This window comes from Gekko japonicus, unplaced genomic scaffold, assembly GCF_001447785.1.
Source record: "Gekko japonicus isolate JY-2015 unplaced genomic scaffold, Gekko_japonicus_V1.1 scaffold1944, whole genome shotgun sequence".
In the NCBI taxonomy this organism is placed as follows: domain Eukaryota; kingdom Metazoa; phylum Chordata; class Lepidosauria; order Squamata; family Gekkonidae; genus Gekko; species Gekko japonicus.
Genome location: NW_015169231.1, coordinates 78,178 through 104,636, shown reverse-complemented (window position 1 = coordinate 104,636; position 26,459 = coordinate 78,178). Strand labels below are relative to the sequence as shown.

At 44.0% G+C, this 26,459-nt stretch overlaps 1 protein-coding gene across 1 annotated transcript in view; it reads left to right on the top strand.

Moving 5' to 3' along the window:
* Positions 1-26,459, top strand: part of LOC107114840 (IQ and AAA domain-containing protein 1-like) — a gene marked incomplete at its 3' end in the record, with an annotated part of 190,785 nt that overhangs the window by 86,625 nt on the left and 77,701 nt on the right. The window contains exons 7-8 of the mRNA XM_015416438.1: positions 3,236-3,307; positions 20,721-20,926. Of these exons, the coding sequence (XP_015271924.1) occupies positions 3,236-3,307; positions 20,721-20,926 (278 nt within the window). The remainder of the gene's footprint in view (positions 1-3,235; positions 3,308-20,720; positions 20,927-26,459) is intronic.

Sequence of the window (26,459 nt, the reverse complement as noted above, 5' to 3'; positions counted from 1 at the left end):
TATCTACTTGCAATTTCTTGCTTTCGAACGGTTAGGTTGGCAGGAGCTGGAACTAGAGACGGGAGCTCACTCCGTCATGCAGCACACTCGGGTCTCGAGCTGCTGAACTACCGACCTTCCACAGCCTGAAGTTCAGCGTCTTAACCACTTGAGCCGGTGCTAGTAGTCATTATTAATTTGATGGTTGCAGGAAATCCCTGGAGATTTTAGGGTGGAGCCCGGGGAGAGCGGGGTTTGGGGAGGGGAGGAACCTCAGCAGGGTTATAATGCCCATAGAGTCCACCCTTCAAAGGAGACTTTTTCTCCAGGGGACCTGATCTCCGTTGTCTGGAGTTCAATTGTAATAGCGGAGATCGCCAGGCCCCACCTGGAATGCGGCAACCCCAGTTGCAGGCATGGCTCAACCTATTAAGCGAGGAGAAGTTGAAAATGACGGTTCTTGGGGTTTTCTCAGTGGCAGTGGATTCCATAAGCCCGGGGCCGTTACAGGCCCTCCTTCCAAAGTAGAGGGTATGTTGGGATGGCAGATGTGTGGTGCCAGAGCAGCTCCGAGGACAGGACTAGCGCCGAGTCAGCCCCATCAATAGCCAGATGTAGGTGGGGATTCGGACTCAAATCTATGATGAGATTAGAGATGTAAAATTTCCGGAAATTTGAAGCTTGGAAAAAACCCCGGGTTTTTTCTGTTTTTCCCCCCCGGAAAAAAACGGAAATTTTTGGAAAAATGGGAAAAATGCGACATTAGCATTTCTTTTGTCGTTTCTAGATTGAAAGTCATTTTGTTACTTTAGGAACATAAAATATGACTATGGACATTTTTACTTGGCACGAAATTATCACAACTAGCATATTAAAAATATATTGTATCCAAAAAATTATTTCAAACAGAATACCCACCCACATGCAAAAACAAAACTGAAACTTTTTAATTTTCTTCTGACAATCGCACCTCCTAAAGGAAGAAATGCATCTTGTTCTTGCATTGGAGGGTTCAGTTTGTAACCTAGGACTTGTTTGTCTTCAGTGTACAGAAATTAGATCAATCTGATACCATATATATATATTTTAGAAATGATTTGGAAAATATTTGAACAGCTTGTCTTAAAATATTTTATTCATCATGTTAAAATAAAACGTTCCATAATCATTTTTTTTCTTTTTCAATGTTTTCAATTTTTCCAATTTTTCGGAAAAAAACAAAAAGGCTTCAGGGAAAAAACGGAAAAACCCCGTTTCCCCCCCGAATGTTTCCGTTTTTTTCCCGGGCCTTCACATCTCTAGATGAGATAGTGAAGGTGGGAAATTCTGAAGTCTGCCATTCACAGCCTCTCAGTTGTGAGGCTTGGTGCTGTCTCTCATCTGTATGCTTGTCTGGTAAAGTCAGGTTTGGGAACCTTGGCTTTACACTAAGTGAGGCAAGGAGTGTTTCAGCTCTATTCTAAGGGGCAACTCCGGATTGCCGAGTGGGTTTCAGCCACTTGTCAAAGGCACCAGGTTTTTGGGAGGCGTGTGAATGTCATGCTGGAGGAATGCATAAAAAGGGCAAGGCCCAGGGGTTTGAGCTTTCGGAATGTGTGTCTGCAGATTCCGCTTCAACCAAGGAATATTTTTAATGAAAGCTCTGGTGCTTCAGCGAAGGAGTCCCACAGGAAGCTTGCCAACGGTACGTGGGATAAATCCTGTAGCAGAAATGTCAGGCTAGGTAGCAGTAAAAGAAGGGCTGAATTGGGTCCAGCGCAGAGTTTTTGCTCGCACTAGAGCTCCTGCACAGACAGAAACACAAGCAAAAGACCTCGGTAGCTGCTTGCACTGAGTCGTACATTGTATCCCAACTTGCATTTCTGTTTGCACAAGTTTTTGTGCAACCAATCTCCGGCCATTATAATTTATTGGAAGGAAAGTGCTAGGTGCTGCACAAGATCTTGTGCAAGTGGAACTGTGCTAAGTCTATTGGTGTTTCCAATTGTATGTCATTGGACCCAAGCCATTGTGTCCAATAAGAGCTAGTATTGTACCTGAAAAACCCAGCAGTGGTAAGAACTTACTGTAAAATATTGGCATGTATCTAACCGTGCTATTCATCTGATGGAACACTATATATTGGTAGAAGTGGGGGTGGTGATTTCCGCTGATTTTCCCCACTTCAGATGCCCACTTTGTCCTCTGTGCTCTTCCTCTCAATTGACTCCCAGGAATAATATTTCAGGGGACTCCATGGGAAATCCCATTCCACAAAGTCCGCGGGTGGTTGGATAGATGGCAGTATCGTCATATCTGCATGCCAGCAGTTACTCATTTAGGATTCAGAGAGTAATGACAATGCTTAAAAGACCCAGAAGACAAGTTACGTGGACAGTGATCATTATAAGGAGGTGTGTCAAGGACAGGCCTATGAACCCTTTTCAAGGGTTCTTTGCAAGGATTGTTATTAGGAAGGAGAAGAACAGTGAGTCTCAAAAAGTTCTGAGGAATGGCCAAGCGGTGGTGTTACAGGAGGAGAAGCCTAAAGCCTTCCTTGTCCAAGGAAGAGAAGCCAGGCTCTTGTCAGAAGAGTCGTATTAGCACTGGACACAAGCAGGCAGCCTGCACTCTGTGGAATTTAGCTGCTAATGGTGGAACAAAGCCTTAGCAAGTGTTTGGTAAGCTCATATGAGGTATGAGCTCTTGCAGAGTGTGTGTGATGGGTTATATAGCTAGTGAGGTGGGCAACGTCAGTCATGGACTCATCCTCTTGTACTGGGCTGGACTGGATGATCGAATGCAGCCCTTCTGCCGTTCTCTGCAGATGTGGAAGCATGGGAAAATACCACTGTGAGATGAAGGGTATAAGGGTTTCCTTTAGATAGCCCTGTTCTTATAAATGCATTTAAAGACTGGTGTGTTCGTATGAGAGAACATGAAGACGCTTCAGTGTAATGAAGTTATTTCTAGAGCATCCATGTACACTGTCCTATGGAAGATTATATGAAATGAGGGAAGTATTATAAGGGTTAAAACATGAGTGCGGTAAAAGATCACTTGTTAACAAAGTTCACATGAATTCATAGAATAATCACTCCCAAATAAGATTGAAGCCAGTGCCAAAATCCCACAGATGGCAACCTGGAAACGATCTTTTGCTGGATTTGTACAAGTTGTTTTTTCCTTCCTGTGTTTGTTGTTTTTCCTGCTTGCTCCTGTAAAGGAAGTTGTACCAAGGTCAATTAATCATGTTAGGCTTCCTTTTCATGTTTAGTTTTGGCGTGGACACGCCCAGTTGAAGAAGACTTTGAAACTTAGAGACGAAGAAATGGTATTTCTAGGGATGGTGAGTCCCATCTTCCAATTCTTTTATTTTGAATCATATTAAGTAATTGCAATTTTTTTAAAAAAATATTCCAATACTTTACGTTATAAAGGACCACTGAGAACACATCTTTAAATCAAATCTCAGATACATGGTTGCACAAAAGTTGGTTTACAATACTGTTGGATAAGTATACAGCATATGAATGTTTGTGGGAAGCTTATTCTCAAAATATATTTATATAAAATTGGCAATTATTTTATGTTGGTTTAACCTTCAGGAAAATGTAAAATTAGAAATACTGCCACGTAGATGATAAGATGGTTAACCAGGATGGTTAGACAGTGTCATAGATGCAACGAACATGGAATTGAGCAAACTTCAGAGGACGGCGGAAAACAGTAGGGCCTGGCGAGATCTTGTCCATGGGGTCGCGAAGAGTCGGACTCGACTGTGGGACTGAACAACAACAAGATGATAAGATATGTGAAATGGTTTTTGGTTTGTAAGCACTTTTTTTGGCATGGATACAGTTTTATTTACATTGATAATTAAAATTAACAAGTTAATTAAAAAGTGGACATATCCAGTATGCTGCCACTAGGAACCCTTGTGCTGTATTCCTGGCCCCAAATCAGGAAGAAGCTAGACGCCTAGCTAGTGGCAGTGCAGGGTGGCCAGAGCTGAAGCGAGTGGACTCTTGACCACAGCTAAGTGGTGTCTAAGTAGGGATGCAGGAAGCGTTGGCACAGCACACACACACCCACCCCCTTGTCCATCGTTCATTGGTCGTGGCCATGTATGACCTTCAGTCCCTTGCCCACATAGAGGCTAGGTGGAAATATTTTAAGTAAATAAATAGCATAATCATATATGATTGAAAGCTGTGTTTCATACCTATAAAGGTACCTTATTTACTACATGAATGTGTGTGTGTCTGAGAGCCAGTTTAGTGTAGTGGTCTGGAGCGCGGACTCTAATCTGAGAGAACCAGGTTTGATTCCCCACTCCTCCCCATGCAGCTGCTGGTGTGACCCTGGGTCAGTCATAAGTTCTCTCAGAGCTGTTCTCTTAAGGGCTCTTTCTCCCTTAAGTGCTCTCTCAGCCCCACGTACCTCATAGGGTGTCTGTTGTGGGGAGGGAAAGGGAAAGGAGATTGTAAACCAATCTGAGACTCCTTCGGGTAGTGAAAGGTGGGGTATAAGACCAATCTCCTCCTCCTCCTCTTTCTTCTTCTTCCTCTTCTCCTCCTCCTCCTCACCAACTTGTAGTGGCATCTACAGGCTTTCCTTTGCAGTAAAACCCTGTCTTCCCAGACCAGGAGTAGCTAACACCCTGGAGAGGCAGTGCAGTGCTAGCTGGGCATGTGAGAAGCATCTGTAAGTGCAACTCTGTTTTTCTGATAAGTTGTGCCTGTCACAGATGACTATAGCTTCCAGGGCAAAAGTGGGGGTCTGGGGAATGCGTGGGCCAGGATGTTCCAAATCCTTTCATGTTTGGCATTGCCATTCCTGTGATCGTCCAGAAGCCAGGCTTTATTTTTGGATGGTTTTATGCCTGGTACAGTCGACTGTAGCTTCCAGGAAAAACAGTGGTGGCGGGAGGGGAGGCATTTGGAGATAACCTGGGCCAGGATGTTCAGATTCCCTTAATTTTGGTACAAAGCAATTCACACCATCATTCTGACACTAGAGGCCAAATTTTGAGGCTCCTAGGTTTAGTCTTGGATGAATTATGCCTGCCCACAACCGTTGCGTCCAATGCAAAAAGTAGGGAGCGTGGAGCTCTGGGACTGCGTAGCCCAGGATGTTCCGATTCCATTCATGTTCAGCAGTGCAACACCCATAATCATCCCAAAACTGGTGGCCAATGTTGAGGCACCTAGCTTTATTTTTGGAGGCATTAAAACATTAAAACAGTGTTTAAAATACACAGACCTATGTAGCACACTGTATGTTTGAAATGTATATGTTTGGAATATATATTTAAATTTGATATTCGGGGTTTCCCACGCTTTAAGTAGCCCCTTCCATTTCAGAATAAGAATACTTATGCTACAATCACAGTCTGTCCTAACATAGATATTTTGCTCCCAAGGCCATCTGAGGCCATGTGCACAGTCACAATTTCAAGGAAATTTCAGATGATGGGGCTGATTCAGAACAGAAATGGCCCTTCCTCCCCCTTTTTTTAATCTATACTCTGGCTTTTTCCTTAGTGATCTTTTCCGTCTATGAACCCGGGGGAAGCAAACAGATATCCTGCATAAATTCACATGTTGAGGAAAAAGTTCCAAAGATCAAGCTGCTTTGAGATATAATTGTGTTAGCCTACTTTTTAAAAAATATAGGTCTTGCTTTTCTTATATTTTAGGAAGTAGATGAATCATCTTTTTTTTTTTAAATAAAGCTGTCCCAAAGGACCACTGACACGTGAGAAAGGAATTATTAATTTCATTTTGGAAGGAATTTATAACGGGTAATCATTTCTAATCATCATGAGAAATCCCTTTACTACAGAAGTAGAAGTCTTTTTATTTTCCCTGAATAATGCTTGGATTATTCTGTCACATTCAGTTAGCTGTAAGGCAAATCATACCGAAACCCACCATAATATCCTCTTGAATATCAGCATATAATGCAACACATTTTTTTAAAAAAATATTTGCTTTAAAAACAGGGATTGGTTTCATAATCTTTTTTAAAAATATACTAGTGGCAATAGTATGATTTCTCTTCAGATATTTGCAAACCTGATGAACTGTACATTGAAAAGCCTGCTTAAATTTGTAAGGCCACCAAGACTTGGAGTCCTTCGTCAGGATAGCTGTTAAGCCAGGCCGATGGCGGTTGACAGTCATCCCAAGAGGCCTCTGCTAGGATCCTCAGCTAGAGAGTCTGACTAGCACTGGTCACCTCTTTGTTAAGGAGGGGAGAGAGACTGCGGTGTTAGCTCTGGGTGGTAGATTGGGCCAGGGGAATTTCATAACCAGCAGCCATTTGTATGCAGAATTCCTCGTCCACTTGACCTAAGGATAACGCACAGGGGTATATGGCGGTGGGAACTACTGTCAAGTTGAAGTGGACTTATGGCGACCCCTAGTGGTTTTTAAAGGCAAGAGACAATCAGTGGCAGTTTGCCGTTGGCTGGCTCCTCACAGTGACTCTGAACTTCCTGGGTGGTCTCCCAACCAGGGGTCATTTTGTAGAAAAAGAGGTGCAGGAGCTCATTAGCATAACTCATTAGCATAACTTATTTGCATATCCCACACTCCCTGACATCACTGGAAGTGTGTCAGAAGGCAACACCCACCGCTCAGGCTCCACTGGACTGTTTTGGATTGCTAGCTATAGGGGTGGGGGGAACATGCAGCTCTTGCAGAGGAGAGAGAGCTTGTACCTGAATAAAACTTGGTCTTAAAGGTGCCACTGGACTGTTTCGGACCAGGGGGCCAGGGGGAGCTCTGCAACTTACCTGGCTGCTTCTTGCTCTGACTGAGGGATGGTGGGAGCAGGGGGTGGGGCTTGTTGCATGTGCCCGCCCCCTGGGCTCTTTACTTCCGGAGCTCCGCTCCTGTGCGCTTTCTGCAGGAAATGACCCCTGCTCCCCACCAGATAGTAACCAGGGCCAACCCTGCTTAGCTTCTGAGATCTAACACGATCAGGCTAGCTTGGGCCATCCGGGTCAGGGAAGAGGTATGTAATATTCCAGAAACACTGAAGCCGTGGGAAATGTAGTCCCCGACACCCCAGTTTCCCAAAACAGACATTGGAGAGGGAGGCAGATTTGAATGATATGCAGTAGATAGTTTGCTGCTTCACAAACACAAACTGCATCGTGTATGACTTTAGATAAAGTAGTACTTTTCAGTATATTCCTAAATGCCTTAGTTTTGGGGGGGTTTTAAACAGTCATTGCAATCCCCCCCCCTTAAAAGATCAAGCAGCTGCAGCTAAAAACAGCTAAGCATGTATTGTTTTTTTTGCCAAGTGGAAAACTATAGGAGAAGTATTGAGAAACAGAAGCATCAACATTGTGGTTAACAGAAAGAGGCTTTAAAAAAAGAATGACATAAAGTAGCATTACCAAGAAAATACAAAAATCTTCAAAACCTGTTTACTTGAGGTGACTGGATTTAATGTAAACACAATCAACGAGCCTTCTTTCAAACTGTTTCCAGCTCTCGTGTAATGAATCTTAGTGTAAACAGTGTAAATTTTATATCAAGATAGATGTTTTCAGTAATTCAGATATCACAAGTATACCTTCGTTTTTTATGAGAATACGGCAAGTCCTAGTGCTTCAGCTCTCCCTCCCCCTCCTCTCAAACACCATACCAAAACTGCAAACCGGGAGGGCTTCGATAAACTACAGTTTGTGTGATGACAGAATAAGGTGTTTTTTAAAACTGTGGTTCGTTTCTTGCTTCCTAACCAGGATTAGAACAGATGCCAAGGAAGCTGGTGGCTTATCATAAGCTGTGCAATCAGTAACTGTCACAGTTATGGGTAAAACGAGCCACTTAAACACCGAGGCAGCAATAAAGCTGCCCAAAATGCCTTGTTAAAACTAAAACAGAATGTCTAAAAATACTTGTAAACCTTTTATTTATAACCCAGGTTTTTCGAACGTCTGTTGAACTTATTGGATTTAAAAAGCGAATAGATACATCTTTATCAGTCCGTTCGCATGGTTATCTGTATAGTGGAGCGCCAGGTTCTGGACATTTACAGAGCCATCCTCTATTGTGCCTGTGCTGCAGTGGTTGGCCGTGGCACAACAATGGGCCACCAGTCGCCTCCCTAAGGGAAAAGTTACCTGTCGGCTGAATGGGGGAGAAAGATGCTCCATCGGTGTTGGCAGGAACAGCTGCGGCAGCATCCATGGCATTTCTGTGGCAATATTCCATCCTGGTGTTGTTGCTAGGTGGGGGGCAGCCCTGAGTTGAGGGGACAAAACTAATGGTGGAGTCTTCCTCCTCTGTGGGGAAGTGGTTCAGTCCATGGCTGCTCTGGGTGCTGCTGCATCCTTCGCCCACCTTGGTGACCTCGGAAGATTGCCTTGTGACAGCATCCCCACCCTGCGAGTCGCTTGTGGGGCATAGAGGAATCAGGACACCACTGGCCGGTAGAAGCTGGTGGCTGGCAGGCCCCGAGCCCCACAGCTGGAGCCAGTTAGTAGTGGGGCCATGACATTGAACATACAGCACCTCAATGCCCCCCACGACCATGGGGGGGGGAGGGAATCACCGCCTACATGATGGCCTCCACTCTGAGCAGACCGTCCTCAACCACCCACTCATAAGAGACACCCTTGGTCATGAGGGTCTGGACACACTGCCGAGTGGAACCAAAGGGTAAGTAGGTAGAATTGATGTTTGTAACGGGCAGCTTCAATCAAAGCGGGTCCCATCCACTGAAGTGTTTAGGTCCACAAAAACTGCAAACAGATGTTTGGTAGGACCAGTCATCCATTTTAGGGCGAGATGGTATAAGATCGGGCAATGATCAATTATACTCTGCCCTTTTTTGTAGCCTGCTCGCTCTGGGCAGATGATTTGGTTGGAGGCTTCCCAGTCCTCCAACTTACCCAAGAGGTATTTGCTGTAAATTTTGGAGACTATATCCAGCAGGCTAATTGGGCACTAATTGCTGGGAACCCGTTTATCTCCATTTTTATATAATGGGACCACATTGCTGTGTTTTCACCCTCAGGGGAGGACCCCTGTTGTGTTGATCTGGTTGAATAGCTTGGTCAAAACTGGGGCCCACCGGTCAGGGAAGTATTTGAATAGTTTTGGGGGGGATCATGTCCTCCCCTTGCCAGAAGAAAGGGAGATCAAACCTTTGATTTCAAAGGTTTAATTTCAGACCCTATTGGGAGGAATGGAAAGGATCCCAAAGATCAGACCGAAATGTGCATGCCAGTCTTGAGCCAGGATCAGAGCCTCCCAGGACCATAGAGACCGGCTCCCAAAACTGGGGTTCCCTCCTCTCTAGGACTGCCTGGCCCAGCTCCTGCCATTGTAATTTAGCGAATGCATGCTTCTTTTGCTTTAGGGCCTTCTTATAAGCGGACTTAAGATATACAAGGACAGTAGGGAGGGCTCCATTTCATGGTTGCACACCTGACATGCACAGTAAACGAGCTCTTTCCTAAGTGTATGGTTGCACACCTGACATGCACAGTAAACAAGCTCTTTCCTAAGTGTTCTACACTCCCGATCAAACCAGCCTGCAGAAGAATTGGTTCTGAATTTTAGAGGTCTATCACTAGAGAAGATGGGTTTAAACTGGTGAACAATTTCCTTAAAGAGTTCCAGGATATCCGGGCCATCCCTCAGTGTTTCTTGGTGCAAAGATTGAAAAACACCATATTCCAGAATGTGTGCTATGTTAGCATGCATGTGAACAGACCACCTGATTCTTCTTGCTCCCTGTTGAGTGCCTTCGGGAAAGTCCTGCAGTCTGTTTAGAAATATTGCATCTGAGAAGCCAAGTGGCGCTCTTAAGGGGCAGTGATCACTTTCAGCCCTGTTGCCTACCTCAACATGGTGGATGTATTGTAACAGCCATAACTCTGACTTCTTAAATCCAGTCCTCACCAACCGTGGCAGGAAGGTAGACAATAGTCATCTAGAGATCCCCTGCGAGTTTCATGTCTCTAGCATGACAGGGGACTGTTCTACCATGTTATGAACCTCATGAACTGAACCGTGATGGTTCGTGTTCACAGACTGGTCATGCCATGAACGGAACTGCATTTTCCCAGTTCGTGCCCATGCCTACTTATAATACCCCAGATAAGAAACAATGGACTGGCTGCTTGTGTCAAGGCTACTTGTGTCATCTTTCCCCTCTTCAGATCATTCACCTTGTCACAGGTCCTCCTCTGTGACATCAGGTGAGTCGTCCTCCTCTAAATCTCAGTTTGCATCTCAGCAGACGAAAGACATCTGAAAATTCCAAACAGAATTTTTGACTGTTTTGTTGACTTCTTTCTGTTGGCTCTCCCACAACTTTATCAACATCTCAAAGTGTGGGAAAGCGTACCATCTGACAACCGGGTCCTCGCTATCGTCAGGCTGGGATCAGCCATAGAGTTTATTTTTCCTCCCCCATCCAGAGCAGTCAGGGGTACTCCCCATAGCCCATTCATTTGCTTGAGCTGAATTTCCTCCTGTTAAAAGAGGTAATCGAAGTAGTATCACCTTCCCAGAGGAGCCTCAGGCTCTATTCCACGTACTTCAGCATTCCCCAAAAGGATGGGGGTCTTTACCTCATCGACAATCTGAGATAATCAGTGACTATATCGGACTCAAGACAGTTAGAATGGTGACCCTGGTATCTGTCCTTCCCCTTCCATTATACCAAGTGCTTGGCTTTCTTCTGTCAGCCTCTGAGGCCATGTGAGATGCCTACTACCAATACAAATGTTGCGCTTTGATCTCTCCACTGTTTGAAGATGTTCAGCCAAGTGCATGACAGTGGTAGCTGAATATTTTTACCTTCAAGGAATAACCATCTGTGGATAACCAACTGGCTCCTTGAATAACTTGGGGATTGCTCGCTCTTCACCCAAATGACGATGATTCAAGGATCTTACTAGACTCCACTGCCAGTAGTTGCATGGAATCTTCCGTTTGTCCTTACCCTACTCATTGGGAAGCTGTTTGAGGTGCTTACCCTCCTAAGTAGTCTTCCTAGTGGTAGTCTGCTTAGCAAGGGAGGGCCAGTAATTCTGTGCTCTGTACTCTTTCCTTTCCTCCACGTCTACAGGGATAAAGTAGTCTGGCTGTTGCCTTTCTCCTGGAGGCAGTTTTCAGATTGCATCTGAACCAATACCTGGTTGTTCTTATCTTCTTTCCAAAGCCAGCCTAGAAAATGGAAAGGGCCCTACATTATTCGAATGCTCAGAGAACACTGTCATTCCACCTGGATGGATCTGCCTCCTTTTAGAAAGACCATGGCCCCTGTTCCTATGCTACTCAGTGTCACAGAAAGGACAGACTACCTTCACAGAGGCTGAGCCACTGGGTTGCAAATAATCCCAAGCTCTGCTACAGACTGGCCTACAAGCTCTTCATTCAGGAGTTCATTCCATTAGAGCTGTGGCCACGTCCTTCAGGTTTAAAATAAATGGCATCTCCTTGGGGTACCTAGCTGGACTACTGCAATAGTCAAATCCTGTTAAAATGCCCGGCCTGTCCCAAGCTCTTGTTCACTGCAGCACTGTTACGGTATTATGCACTTTACACAAAATACATAAATTCTGTATCACTTATGGAGATTAATATAGCATTTGCTTATGAAACGGAAATATTTGACTACAAATAACTAATCTTCTCTCTCGGTGAGTATTTCACTTGATAGCCACTTATTACACACACATCATTGTGTTTCATCTAGTCAGGAAAGTTTGTCTCCCTGTAGAATGGCTCTCAGTAATAACATAAACTGTAGCTGAAGAAATAATTAGGTTGCTTATAACAAAATTTCGAGTTCCATAAATAAATAGAGCATGAATTATTCTTCAGCTCATCCAAACAGGAAAAATAAAACAGCTAAGTGGGCCAAATTCTGTTTCATTAAGTGCGCATTTAAAATTGCAGTTTTGGCTCCAGGGTTCTTTGCGGTGTTCATGATTTTGTTGATTGGGATTTCATCTGCTTTGTGTGCTTTTTATACGTGTGTGTTACTTTGCCATTTCCCTTTATGAAGTAGGCTGCTCCCCAAAAACCTTGTTCCAAATAATAAAATGGTTATTCTTTCAGAGAGACATCTTTTTGTCTGTTTACAGCTGCTGGCTTGTATGACTGCTCGCTTTCAGTTATGCTTAATAATAATAAGCAGCACTCCGCAGTTTCGTGATCCTGTTTTTTGAGGATCATGAAACTGCGGAGGAAATCAGGCGAAGCCCCGAGTCAAATGCAGCCCCGGAGCTTCGGGTGTGAAATTGACACGTTTGTGTCGAGGCAAACGGCGCTGTGCTGCGAGGCAGCTCTCGTGAGAAATCACCCTGGCTGTTGCCTTTCTCCTGGAGGCGGTTTTTAGATTGCATTCTGAACCAATACCTGGTTGTTCTTATCGTCTTTCCAAAGCCAGCCTAGAAAACGGAAAGGGCCCTTCATTATTCGAATGCTCAGAGAACACTGTCATTCCACCTGGATGGATCTGCCACCTTTTAGAAAGACCATGGCCCCTGTTCCTATGCTACTCAGTGTCACAGAAAGGACAGACTACCTTCACAGAGGCTGAGCCACTGGGTTGCAAATAATCCCAAGCTCTGCTACAGACTGGCCTACAAGCTCTTCATTCAGGAGTTCATTCCATTAGAGCTGTGGCCACGTCCTTCAGGTTTAAAATAAATGGCATCTCCTTGGGGTACCTAGCTGGACTACTGCAATAGTCAAATCCTGTTAAAATGCCCGGCCTGTCCCAAGCTCTTGTTCACTGCAGCACTGTTACGGTATTATGCACTTTACACAAAATACATAAATTCTGTATCACTTATGGAGATTAATATAGCATTTGCTTATGAAACGGAAATATTTGACTACAAATAACTAATCTTCTCTCTCGGTGAGTATTTCACTTGATAGCCACTTATTACACACACATCATTGTGTTTCATCTAGTCAGGAAAGTTTGTCTCCCTGTAGAATGGCTCTCAGTAATAACATAAACTGTAGCTGAAGAAATAATTAGGTTGCTTATAACAAAATTTCGAGTTCCATAAATAAATAGAGCATGAATTATTCTTCAGCTCATCCAAACAGGAAAAATAAAACAGCTAAGTGGGCCAAATTCTGTTTCATTAAGTGCGCATTTAAAATTGCAGTTTTGGCTCCAGGGTTCTTTGCGGTGTTCATGATTTTGTTGATTGGGATTTCATCTGCTTTGTGTGCTTTTTATACGTGTGTGTTACTTTGCCATTTCCCTTTATGAAGTAGGCTGCTCCCCAAAAACCTTGTTCCAAATAATAAAATGGTTATTCTTTCAGAGAGACATCTTTTTGTCTGTTTACAGCTGCTGGCTTGTATGACTGCTCGCTTTCAGTTATGCTTAATAATAATAAGCAGCACTTGTAGATTGTTCAGAGCGGTTTGCATACGTTGTCTAGTTGCACTCTTTACAAGAAGCCCTGCATGGTGGAGATCAATATTGTTGTCATATTGAAGGGAGGGGTGTGCGTATCTTGAGACTACCTGCGGTTGCTCAGTTAGGCAGAAGAATAGATCCAAACCAAGGTCTTCTTGACTTATATCTCCTTTGCTAGCATACTATGCCATTTTAACAGAAGTCTCCATAGACAATCTAAGTGGTTTTTTCCAAATGATACATTGAAAGAGGTTTAAAAGATTCTAAACATTTCATTACCTTTTCTGTATTTTTTTCATTGCTTGGAAAGACTCTGTTTAAGTGACCAATATATACTAAGCAGAGTTATGCCCTTCTGTTGAAATAAACTGGCTTACAACTGTGTTACTTTATTTAGGATTGCACTGTAAGTAACCTTTCAGTGTTAAGGCACCTCTTGTCAATCCAAACACAGAGTAGGTCTCCAAGCCCTTCATTTGGTGTGATCAGTTTGTGTGGTGAGACACGTTTATCCTCATGGATGAGTGAACCAAGACAGCAGTCCTAGGAACATCTAACTCAGGATTCCGTCAGCAATTCACAATTTCTCCTAGCAAATTGTTTGTAGAATTTCACTGTAAGTTCAGAGCAAGGCCCTGTCCAGCCCCGACTTAATAGTGTTTTTAGAACTGTATGCTTTCCCTTGCTGGGATGCCTGTATAGCCACCTTTCCTGAGTTTGCCGCCCGTGTCAGCAGTGTGCACGAAAGCTTGTGCATTGATAATTCCCTCTCAGAAGGAAACTATGGCCCCGGTCACACGGGGAGGAAAATGAAAGCTTGTGCATTGATAATTCCTTCACAGAAGGAAACTATATGTAGTGAAAGTAGCTTTACTTCCATGGGCGATAACTTACACATTAAAAACATATTTAATTGAAGGCGAAGTGCTTCTTCTGTCTTAATATTCAAGCATTAAAATGTATTTGGGAGGGACGGTGGCATGGTATAGCCCATTCACATCAGATCTCGGCGACTAAGCAGGTTTGGTACATGAGACGGAGACCAACAATGAAGATTCTGCAGAGGAAGGCAGTGGCCAACCACTTCTGTCTTTCCACTTGTCTTGAAAGCCCCTTGGTGGCATCGCCGTGAGTCAGCTACAACTTGACGGCCCTTTACACACACATTAAAATGTGTTTATTACATTGGGCATCCCATTGGCAGGAGTATAACTTTTTAAAAAAATAGCAGGCCATCAAGGGCCAGGTGCTAAGAATGTCATTTTCCATTTTTGGTCAGGTGAGCTCTTGAAATAGCAATGTCAGACCCACATTGACCATCATGCATGAAACTTAACTGATGCCCGTTTTCTTGAAACTGATTAGTAGCTTTTGTGAAAACCAGAGAACAAAGCGCAGAGCAGCCCTCCAGCCATTCATGAGACTGATGGGCTGGAAAGGACCCTCTTGTAGCTGAATGTCCACTTTTGCCTTATTAATTTAAACAACAGTTTAAGACAAAGCCTATCAAACATTAGATAAGCATTTTAAGTTAATGGGCCATCTAGTCCTATTTTTCAGCACGCGTCTTGCATCCTATTTTTACAGCAACATCCATTATTAATAGGCGTATTATTGCTGACAGAAGGCCTAGCTAAATATGTGAATTTCGTTATTCAGTTTTGGGTCATTAACTACAGAAAGCTTGTAAACATAATGGTATCTATCCAAGTAGGAAGCCTTCATTAAGATGTATTATTCTACTGCTGATGTGATGATCATATACTACTAAGTAAGCAGTACATACCAAATATGTACAGATTTATTTTTAAATGAGTGGAGTGATTAGTTGTTCATAGGATGAGTTAACAAATCTATATTTTGCACGGCCAGAGATATTACTTCGACATAGAAACATGAAACACCTCTTCAGGAGAAACTCTGCATTAGACGCTCCAGAATAATACCTGGGTAGATTGTCTAAGGGGGCCGCAGTGGCTCAGTGGTTAAGACACTGAACTGCAGACTGGAAGGTCGGTAGTTCGGCAGTTCGAGACCCAAGTGCCGTATGACGGAGTAAGCTCCCGTCTCTGGTCCCAGCTCCTGCCAACCTAGCAGTTCGAAAGCAAGAAATTGCAAGTAGATAAATAGGTACCGCTTTGGTGGGAAGGTAACAGCGTTCTGTGTGCCTCAGCGTCCAGTGATGCCGGCCACATGACCATGGAAATGTCTTCAGATAGTGCTGGCTCTTCGGCTTGGAGAAGGAGATGAGCACCACAACCCTAGAGTCGGATTCGACTGGCTTTCAAGCAAGGGAGACCTAGGCTGTCTAAGGTGCTTTCTTTGGTTTAGGGTGCCCGAAGGTCCCACTAGTTGAAATGCTGGAGAGTCATGATGTTCAGCATTTTCATCTAGTTGCATTCTCATTTATTCTAGAGCCATAATTGACAATCCTGCCTCCCTATTAGTAAAGCACAACTACCCCTATTCATCTACTACAAGAATTCTGTACAGAGATAGTAAAACAATCCTCTTATTAGGGCCCAGCAAAATCAGAAAGTGATATGCAAGCTTTTGTGCTCACCAGTAAACTTGATGGTAGACAAAACTATGTGCTTGTTGGAAAGAGGTCTCCCTGATCTGCCAATAAGTTCTTCTAGGTTCAGAGTGCATCCCAGTTCCCAAACTTTCAGATCTATACAGAAACAGCTGTCCCCTCCTTGAGTCATAAATTGAACCAAGTAGAAAATTTCCAGTGAGTTGCTGTTTTTGAATAAACAGAACAATTGGTAAACATAAAATCAGATTACTGAACAGTGTAAAAAACCCCCTAAGAATAATTCTTAATGTGATTCTCAAAAGGCAGTGTAAAAACCCCCCTATGAATAATTCTTAATGTGATTCTCAAAAGGAAAAGAAAGTCTGACTAGATAAAACAAGAAATGTCAATTTAACTACAGAGTACTGATAGACCTAAACAGCATGATAAAAAGTAGAGACATCACCCTGCCAACAAAAGTCCGCATGGTCAAAGCAATGGTATTCCCAGTAGTCATGTATGGCTGCGAGAGTTGGACTATAAGGAAGGCCGAGCGCCGAAGAATAGATTCTTTTGAACTATGGTGCTGGAGGAGACTCTTGAGAGTCCCTTGGACTGCAAGAAGAACAAATCAGTCAATCCTCAAAGAAATCAACCCTGACTGTTCCCTGGAAGGCCAGATAATGAAACTGAAGCTCAAATACTTTGGCCACCAAATGAGAAGGGAGCACTCACTGGAGAAGACCCTGATGCTGGGAAAGATTGAAGGTCAAAGAAGACGAGGACGGCAGAGGATGAGATGGTTAGACAGTGTCATCGATGCAACGAACATGAAATTGAGCCAACTTCAGAGGACGGCAGAAGATAGGAGGGCCTGGCGGGAGATGATCCATGGGGTCGCGAAGAGTCGGACTCGACTGTGCGACTGAACAACAACAACTGATAGACCAAGGCTGCGGTCAGACACGCCTTTAGATCCAACTTAGCTGCGAATGCCTGTGGGATCTAAAGTGCACAATCAGACTGCAACATCTGGGAAAGGTCCTGCAGTCATTGGCAGCCCATCCTGCCCTGCCACAGAAACAGAGTTAAAAGATACCAGGGAAAGTCTGATCCTAACACTTGCCGATGGACCATGGATGGATTTTCCCTAGTCTGATCACTCAAGCGTTCACTCAGGCCATTGGAATGGACAGCTCAGTCCATCCTGACTTGCCACCATTTTTCCCTGCTTAGCGATATGTGCATAACCGCATAATCGGTCCATGGAGAACTCCATGTGGAACTCTTTGTGGGGGGGTTTGATTGCCCCGCAGAAAGGCAAAAAAGCCCCCACTCGCCCAAACGTGCCATCTATTGCGCAGTGACGGGCTGCGCCTGCACCAAAACAGATTATACTGGGATATGTGATCGAGCAACTCCATGCCAAATACCAGTGAATGAAACAGGAGTGCTTCCTGACCGCGCCAAATGGAACATCTGACCACAGCCCAAGTTAACCTAACCGTATCAAAAGAAAAAAAAATTACTCAGATGGATTAGAGCTTAATATGATTTCCTACCAACTTGTCAATTGTTATCAATCTGGCTAGGAGTTACCAGTGTACAGCTCATGTTGATTGGTTATTCTCTGGTACAGAAATGACTGCCTTACCATTTCCTGATCCCTTCTTCTAAGGAATAAAACTACAAATTAAGGGTTCAGAATACTAAATATGAGTTCACCTGATTTGTACACAAAGTTCCGTTAACTGCTTCAAGCTAGTGCTGTTGGTTTGGTGACACATCCAGCCAGGTGCAAGTGGAGGAGTGGGGAATCAAACCCGGTTCTCCCAGATTAGAGTCCATGCACGTAACCACTACACCAAACTGGCTTTTGCATGCAGCCCAGAGTCAGATTGTGCATAGGGAGGGAAGAGACAATTTTAACCTTTCAACCCTCCCTTGGTTTCACTGTCCAAAACTAGGCTCCTTGCACCTTTATTAGCATTTGCAAGGGGGAGAAATGTGCATCTTTTTTTTAAAGATGCTAACAGTGGCACAGAAAACCCAGTTGTGGTCAGCAAAATCAAATGGAGGCTGAAGGGCTAAATCCCCTCTTCCCAATGGGATTTGGAATTGCAACATGCACCGTTTAAATGTTTAACAGGTGGATGGAGATCTGTCATCTGTGTCACTTTTGTGTTGGCCCTCAAAACAGGTGGTCTTGGGCTACACAGGCCCGTGCCGCGATTCAGTCTAAGGCCGCTCCATGTGTCCCCTTGTGTTGAATTGTTCTCAAATGTCCACCACTGCAATGGCAGATAAAAACAAATATAGTCTCTTTAAATGCTGTAATAAATCCAGCAAGATAGCTGAGCGTTTTCATTTTCATTCCCTTTGCTGCTTTACAAGTAGCTTAGCTTATTCTTTGTGGAGGCCATTAAAATAATGGGAAACTTCAGCAGTGCATTTTTTTTTATTATTAAAGTACTTTGGTCCTGTGATGGTTTTTTCCCCTCTCAAGGGAAGTGGATTTCCTCACAAGAACTCACCAGCTGCCAAAAAAAAAGGCCAGGAAACAACTGACTAAACACTGCACATAAAATTAAGCAAAGAAATTAAGAAACAATACTCTAATTAAAAAGAACCAATGGGAAGTGCAAACATTGGGAAATTCAATTTAAAAATATTTGGCACCCTTCTGATACGGACAAACAGAGCATTTGCCAAACAGCAGTCTTCTCACCTGCCTTCATAAAGCATCCCACACTCGAAGCATTGTTTTTAATATTGGCAATCGACACAGAAACATTAAAACAGTCATCCATCGTGGCGTGTGTGTGTGTGTTTGTGGGAAGGAGCAGGTCTTTTTATTTCTTAATTTCTAACAAATTAAATTGAGATGAAGAATAAATCCAACCAGGCACTGTTTCCTTTGAATGCTTAAGGGACATTAGAACAGGACATTTACCACATATAACATGAAATCTACCACCAGAGACACCTCAAGTACCACATGGGTCAACTCTAGAAGATCCAGTGTAGTTCCAAACATCCCTCTGGAATTAATAGCACAGTGTAATGTGAATAATTCCAGGATAGGAAAAAAAATAAAAATAAAACAATGGATTGAGTCATTCCTTCCTCATGAAAGCCATCACATCTATTCATTTGATGTATATTCATTTTATCTAATATAGTTAATATATTCATTTTGCAAATGCATGATCTGTATGCTAAGAATATTTGTATACAACATGAGAATAAATCCAGGAGGCTGCATATGCTCAGCATTCACAAAAATGGTTGTCCTTAGCTTTTACTATCTTGGTACTTGTCTGGGAACATTTGTCCAAAATAACGACCAGTTGTCTGTTGTTTTGCACACACAGCATACCATAGAGCAAGGACATGCTGTGTACCACCTTCTGTCTCTACTAAGTCAGATCATTTACCCATCAAGCCTGATTTGGTGTACTCCAACTGGCAGGTGTGCTCCAGATTTGCAGTCAAGAGATGTCTTCCATCCGATTCCTATAATTCAACGTGCCTGGAGGCAAACCTGCAACCGTCTGCATGCACTCCACCACAAAGCTATGAGTCCTCTCCTATGATGCAATTTTCTGTGTTTAACATATTCATTTTATTATATGATAACTACAATTGCTGCATGAATAATGTAGCAAGCACATTTATCTCCTGTCCAGATACTGAAGATCAAAGGAGAAATGGAGGGGTGGAGAGAATGAGAAATGAACTTGTTTAGCATCCTGGTTAATTCTATCCTGATCCTGCTTCCTTAACGATTCAAAAGTTTTCTCCATAATCTGGTCTGGGTCCAACCTACCTGAGGGACTGCCTTTCCCCGTATGTCCCCCCGAGAGCACTACAGTCTGGGGCCCAAAATCTGCTAACTATTCCGGGCCCCAGAGATGTAAAGCTGGCTGCCACTAGGGCCAGGGCTTTTTTGGTGGCGGCCCCTACCTGGTGGAATGAGCTCCCGGGGGAGATCTGGGCCCTGCGGGATCTAATGCAGTTCCGCAGGACCTGCAAGACGGAGCTCTTCCACCAGGCTTTTGAGTAGGGGCCGCCGCCCCCCACTATATCACCATCGTGGTGGGCTGGAAGAGGCCCTGAGTATAAACATCTGAATACGGAAGCCATAGACTGTCCACCAGGAACTTTTTGGAATGGTTCCGTCATCTTTGGATTTTGGAGTCCTTGAAGAACACTGAGCACTTATCTGAATTAGGACTGGATTTTAAGACGTATAGTATGTTTTTAAACTATAAGTATATTATGTTTTATTGTAGCAAGGTTATCTTGCCTTTGTAAGCCGCCCTGAGCCCTACGGGGGTGGGCGGGGTATAAATCTGATAGATAAATAAATAAATAAATAATGCTTTGAATGCTTAAGGAGCATTAGAACAGGACATTGACCACGTATAACATGAATCTACCACTGGAGGCACCTCAAGTACCAGATGGGTCAACTCTAGAAGATCCAGTGTAGTTCCAAACATCCCTGTGGAGCTAATAGCAAAATGTAATGTGAATAATTCCAGGAAAGGAAAAAAAGAAAAAGAAAACAATGGATTGAGTCATTCTTTCCTCATGAAAGAATCTCTTCTTCTTCTTCTTCTTTTTCTTCTGTAGCATTGTTGCAAGTCCAAACAGGGAGAGATCTCATTGTGTTGAGTGTGCTCATTCAGAAAAAGCTGAAGAAATTACCTCTAAAGTGACCAACAGAGGAATGCAGAAATAACACAAGGAGCAAATGTGGTATAGGTAAACATGTTGTTGATGCCTATGCCTATTCCTGCTTCTTTTTCAGATCCCACCCGCTCACTTCCAAAGACCTAGTGCTTCTTTGATTCGTGCCCAGAAGGTGGATAATCTAAGGTGTGAAATCCAAGAGAAGCATGAGTCAGATTACCAGCAAGCTCTGGTATCCATCAAAGACCGTGTGAAAGAAATTGAAGGCCCTGACATCAAAGAGAGTCTGCAGGATCAGATCCGCCAGTGGTTCATTGAGTGCCGGTGAGAATATGACAAATGAACAAAAAAAACCTCAACATAGGAATCACAACACTCTTTAGATAATGCCTTTGTACCAAATACGCTCCTTTAATAGGGAAAGCGGTTTGAACAAAAGCATAGGCTTCAGATCACAGATTAGCTAAGGCGCCCTCACCCTTTTTGAGCCTGTGGGCATCTTTGGAGTTCTGACACAGGGTGGTGGAAGCAACCACAAAATGGCTGCCATGGGAAGTGGAGCCAAACCACAAAATGGCAGCCATTGGAGGTGGAGCACAGAGACACCCCCAGAGGAAGTTCAAGTGCAGAGAAGTTCAACTTCAAATATACACTGGGAAAGAGGAGTAAGAAAATAAAGCCAACACTGTGGTTGGAGCTGCTGCTGAAGCAACTTTATTTTAAACTCCGCAGCCAATCAGATCTCCAGGGGCCAATCAGAAGCCCCAACCACTTTCTGAAAACATTTGGAGGGCACCAGTCTAGGTATAGATTTACTTTTCCAGCAAGAAGTAGGGCAACAAAGCAGCCCTGTTTGAGTTCCCCCTCTCTAATGTCTACCACAATCTATATATTCTGATGTTATTAGACTATGTTTCTCCAGTCCTTCTCAGCATCTTCTGCTGGCATTATGACACTAGGGCATAAGAGAAGTCGTAGCTAACATGGGGATGGGACTCAGTCTGGTGTTGCTTTTTTCAGTTATTCTTTCAGCGTTTAGTTCCTCCCTTAAAGGTTTTGTGTGTTTTCTCAGTAAAGGTACTCTAATTCAGGAATGCACAAACATCATAATATAGAACCAGCCTAAGTATATGGCAATCCATTGTGTAGTATAAAGCCAACGTTGGATGGTACACCATGGTGTGGTTTCTTTTCTCTCCAGCACGGGAACAAGAAGGGAGTAGAGGCATACTTTCATGTTCTACGGGAAACCAAAGATCCCCAGTTCTGCCTCTTTATTTCATTCATTCATACATACATACAGGGGTCATTTCCTGCAGGAGCGCACAGGAGCAGAGCTCCGGTAATAAGGAGCCCAGGGGGTGGGCACATGCAACAAGCCCTGCCTCCTACTCCCAGCAGCCCTCAGTCAGGCCACGAGGAGCAAGAAGCAGCCAAGTAAGTTGCAGAGCTCCCCCCCCCGGGCTCACCTTCAGGTACAAGCTCTCCCTCCTCTGTGAGCGCAGATCTGTGCGTTCCCCTCCCCCTCATAGCTGGCAATCCAAAACAGTCCAGTGGCACCTTTAAGACCTAGTTTTATTCAGGTAGAAGCTCTCCGTCCTCTGTGAGGGCAGATCTGCGCGTCCCCCCCCCCCAATAGTTAGCAATCCAAAACAGTCCAGTGGAGCCTGAGCGGTGGGTGTTGCCTTCTGACACACTTCCGGGGATGTCAGGGGGTGTGCCATATGCAAATAAGTTATGCTAATGAGTTATGCTAATGAGCTCCTGCACCTCTTTTTTTACGAAATGACCCCTGCATGCATACATACATACATACACATTCAGCTTATATACCACTTCTTCCCGAGGGCTCGGAGCGGTTTAAATCACCTAACTAGGGCCACAGTGCAAGGGGAGGGGTGAGTGCCTACCAGGCACCTAAGCAGCCGTGATCTTCCTTATGTTGTTCTTTTTCCATGGTGAGTTGTTTCTGTGTAATGTCCTGTCATGTCACTTCCGTTTTATGGTGACCCTATGTGTTAATGACCTTCAAAATGTCCTACCATTAACAGCTTTGCTCAGGTCTTGCAAACTGAAGGCCTTGGCTTCCTTTATGGAGTCAATCCGTCTCATGTTGGGTCTTCCTGTTTTTCTACCACCTTCAACTTTCCTAGCATGATTGTCTTTTCCAGTGCATCCTGTCTTCTCTTGCTGTGACCAAAGTATGATAGCCTCAGTTTAGTCATTTTAGCTTGTAGGGGGAATCCAGGCTTAATTTGACCCAGAACCCACTCATTTTTATTTTTATTTTTCGTTTTTTGGTGGTTCGTGATACCCGTAAAACTCTCCTCCAACACCACATTTCAAATGAATCAGTTTTCTTCCTATCAGCTTTCTTTGCTTTCTACGGCTATTTCTTCACATCATTTCTAGCCTGTGTTCCTCACGAATATGCAAGCCAGATTACAGCTAAACACAATGCAGTAAGAACATTATATTTACAACCGACAAATTAGAGAACAACACGCTAAAACACAGTTAATACAAAACATAAAGCAGGATTACGAGTTTGGAGAACAATGCAGTGAAACAGTATATTGCGTACAGTAAACAGTGTAATAAAGCTGAATTACAAAACGAGAGAAGAATGCAATAAGAACTTCACGATATGTACAACAGAGGCCTGCCTTGAATTCCTCAGACATTAACTACAACCTACTCATTTTATAAAACTTTCCTCCAGAACAATTCCATTTTACACTTTGTGGAATGATAGAACGGGGTCAGGAAAACCATTGCGCCAGATGGGAGCCACAGCAGAAGATACCATGGTACAAGGAACTGTTGCTCTTAACAATGTACAGGGTGACACGTTCAGAGTACTTGGCTTGAATGAGCAGAGCGGAGCATATTCACGTCCTAGGCCACAGTGGGTTTTGTAGGTGATAACTCGTAACTTGAATTGAACCCGGAAACTAACATACTCCACCTAGCTCCCATTAGAAATCCCTGTTTGGTGTCGTGGTGAAGTGCGCGGACTCTGATCTGGGAGAACCGGGTTTGATTCCCCCTCCTCTACTTGGGTGGTTCGTGATACCCGTAAAACTCTCCTCCAACACCACATTTCAAATGAATCAGTTTTCTTCCTATCAGCTTTCTTTGCTTTCTACGACTATTTCTTCACATCATTTCTAGTCTGCGTTCCTCACGAATATGCAAGCCAGATTACAGCTAAACACAATGCAGTAAGAACATTATATTTACAACCGACAAATTAGAGAACAACACGCTAAAACACAGTTAATACAAAACATAAAGCAGGATTACGAGATTGGAGAACAATGCCGTGAAACAGTATATTGCGTACAGTAAACAGTGTAATAAAGCTGAATTACAAAACGAGAGAAGAATGCAATAAGAACTTCACGATATGTACAACAGAGGCCTGCCTTGAATTCCTCAGACATTAACTACAACCTACTCATTTTATAAAACTTTCCTCCAGAACAATTCCGTTTTACACTTTGTGGGATGATAGAACGGGGTCAGGAAAACCATTGCGCCAGATGGGAGCCACAGCAGAAGATACCATGGTACAAGAAACTGTTGCTCTTAACAATGTACAGGGTGACACGTTCAGAGTACTTGGCTTGAATGAGCAGAGCGGAGCATATTCATGTCCTAGGCCACAGTGGGTTTTGTAGGTGATAACCCGTAACTTGAATTGAACCCGGAAACTAACATACTCCACCTAGCTCCCATTAGAAATCCCTGTTTGGTGTAGTGGTTAAGTGCGCGGACTCTGATCTGGGAGAACCGGGTTTGATTCCCCCTCCTCTACTTGCAGCAGCTGGATGACCTTGGTCAAGCCATAGTTCTGACAAGAGCTGTCCTTGAAAGAGCAGTTCTTGAAAGAGCTCTCTCTGCCCCACCTGCCTTATGGGATGTCTGTTGTGGGGAGGGGAAGGGAAAGGAGTTTGTAAGCCGCTCTGAGACTCCGAGCAAAGGGCAGGGTGTAAATCCAATCTCTTCTTCTTCTGTGGCTTTCTGTCCCCGTCCGCAGTTTCCAAGTGGTCCTTAAGGGCAGACCTTCTTCTCTTGAAATTTTCCCATGCATTTGTTACAGGAGGAGGGAGAGAATGTGCCATAAAGGGTCGGTTTTAATTGTCTGCATTGTTTGTATCTTTTTTTAAAAACACTTTTTATCAGTTTGTTAATATGTTGTCCTCTTTGGCACATGGGGAAAAGTAGGACTTGTCAATTAGCAACATGGTGCAAAAAAGAAGCCTGATATGCGGAACCTGATACTGTTTTCTCCCATAGCTCCAAAACAAGTGCAATTAAAAGATGATGTATTTCTGAATAGGTGAGAAACCAATGTCTCAGGCTGGTTTTCCTGGCTGCCACACGGGAACCTGCTTCTTCAAGCGTATCAGGATGTCCAATTCAGATCATGATTGTGGCATTGTGGGAGCTGCCCTCCTCCACTCTGTTTTTCTGAGCTGAAACAACCGGTGTGTGTGTGTGGGGGGGGCATTACTTGCCTCATTGCAGGGCTGCCGGCACACTGAATACCAAACTCAACCCAAGGCCAAACATCGTTTGGCCCTAAGTGGTGCATAATAAGAATGCAGGGCAGAGGGATTTTTTTAAAAAAACCTCAGCTCTGTTACGTATTTATTTAGTAAACTTTGGTGCCACCTCTTTGGAGACCCGCTGGAGGCCGCCCACAAAGAAAAATAAGTCATGAAACCGTTGAAATTAACGAAGAATTTGAAGCCCAGCAAGAGCACGGAAGCATGTGGCAGCCTAAAACGATTCTCATAAAACGGGTTTTCAGACCAAAAGCAAACTGAAAACAATGTCAAAGCCTGGGTAAAAGTGATATATATTTTTTTAACCCGGGACCTAAAAGAGAACAGGGTAGACATTCAGCAGGTGTGGGGCCACCATTGCAGAAAGCCCCGTCTCTGCTTTGCAGCAGGGCTTGTAAGGAGAGCTGGGTGGTCCCACCCTAGTCCTCTGGTAAAGATGGTAACGTTGGTGACTGCTGATGACTGGGTGCGATCCCAGCATTTGGCTGTGTGTGGGAGCATTATGCTAAATCCTCCTAGCCAGAGGATGGGGCAGTGGTGGCGAACCTATGGCACGGGTGCCAGAGGTGGCACTCACAGCCCTCTCTGCGGGCACGCGTGCCATTGCCCCAGCCAGGCCCAGGCCATCATAAAAGTGTCGAATTCTCTGCCAAATAATTTTAAGTAAGTGAAAGCATTTGGGATTGCTTTCCTTACTTTGCTTGGATCATCTTACGTTAATGTATGAGTTGTTTTTTTCTAAAAGTAAAACCTCCGTATTCAGGTTAAATTGCCGTGTTGGCACTTTGCAATGAATAAGTGGGTTTCGGGTCGCAGTTTGGGCACGCGGCCTCTAAAAGGTTCGCCATCACTGGGATAGGGTAACAGATGCCCTTGCCCCAGGGCATGAGTACCTCACGTTCCCAGGTGAGTGTCATTCCTCTGCTTCTCCTCTGGCACCAGGGACCTTGTCCCAGAAAGTATTTCAAGCAAGTATTAAGGTCAACACCAACATTTATGTGAAGGATGGATCACTTCTCTCTGAGCACTGAAGCCAAGAGAGTAAAGTTTGCTCTGTACAAAGAGAACAGTGATTGACGCTTTCCTTCCTGCCGTTCATCCTACCTTTAATACCACATACTTCAGATCCCAGACTCCGAACTACGGACTGGCTTCACGTGCACTGAGAAGTCTTGCATCCAATCTCTGGGCTTGGAGCCCAGGTCACTGCAGATGAGGAGCTCAGTTTCGCTAAAGAGCCTAGGGCCTGACTGGGCCTCAAGACCAGCTCCCAACCATTCCTG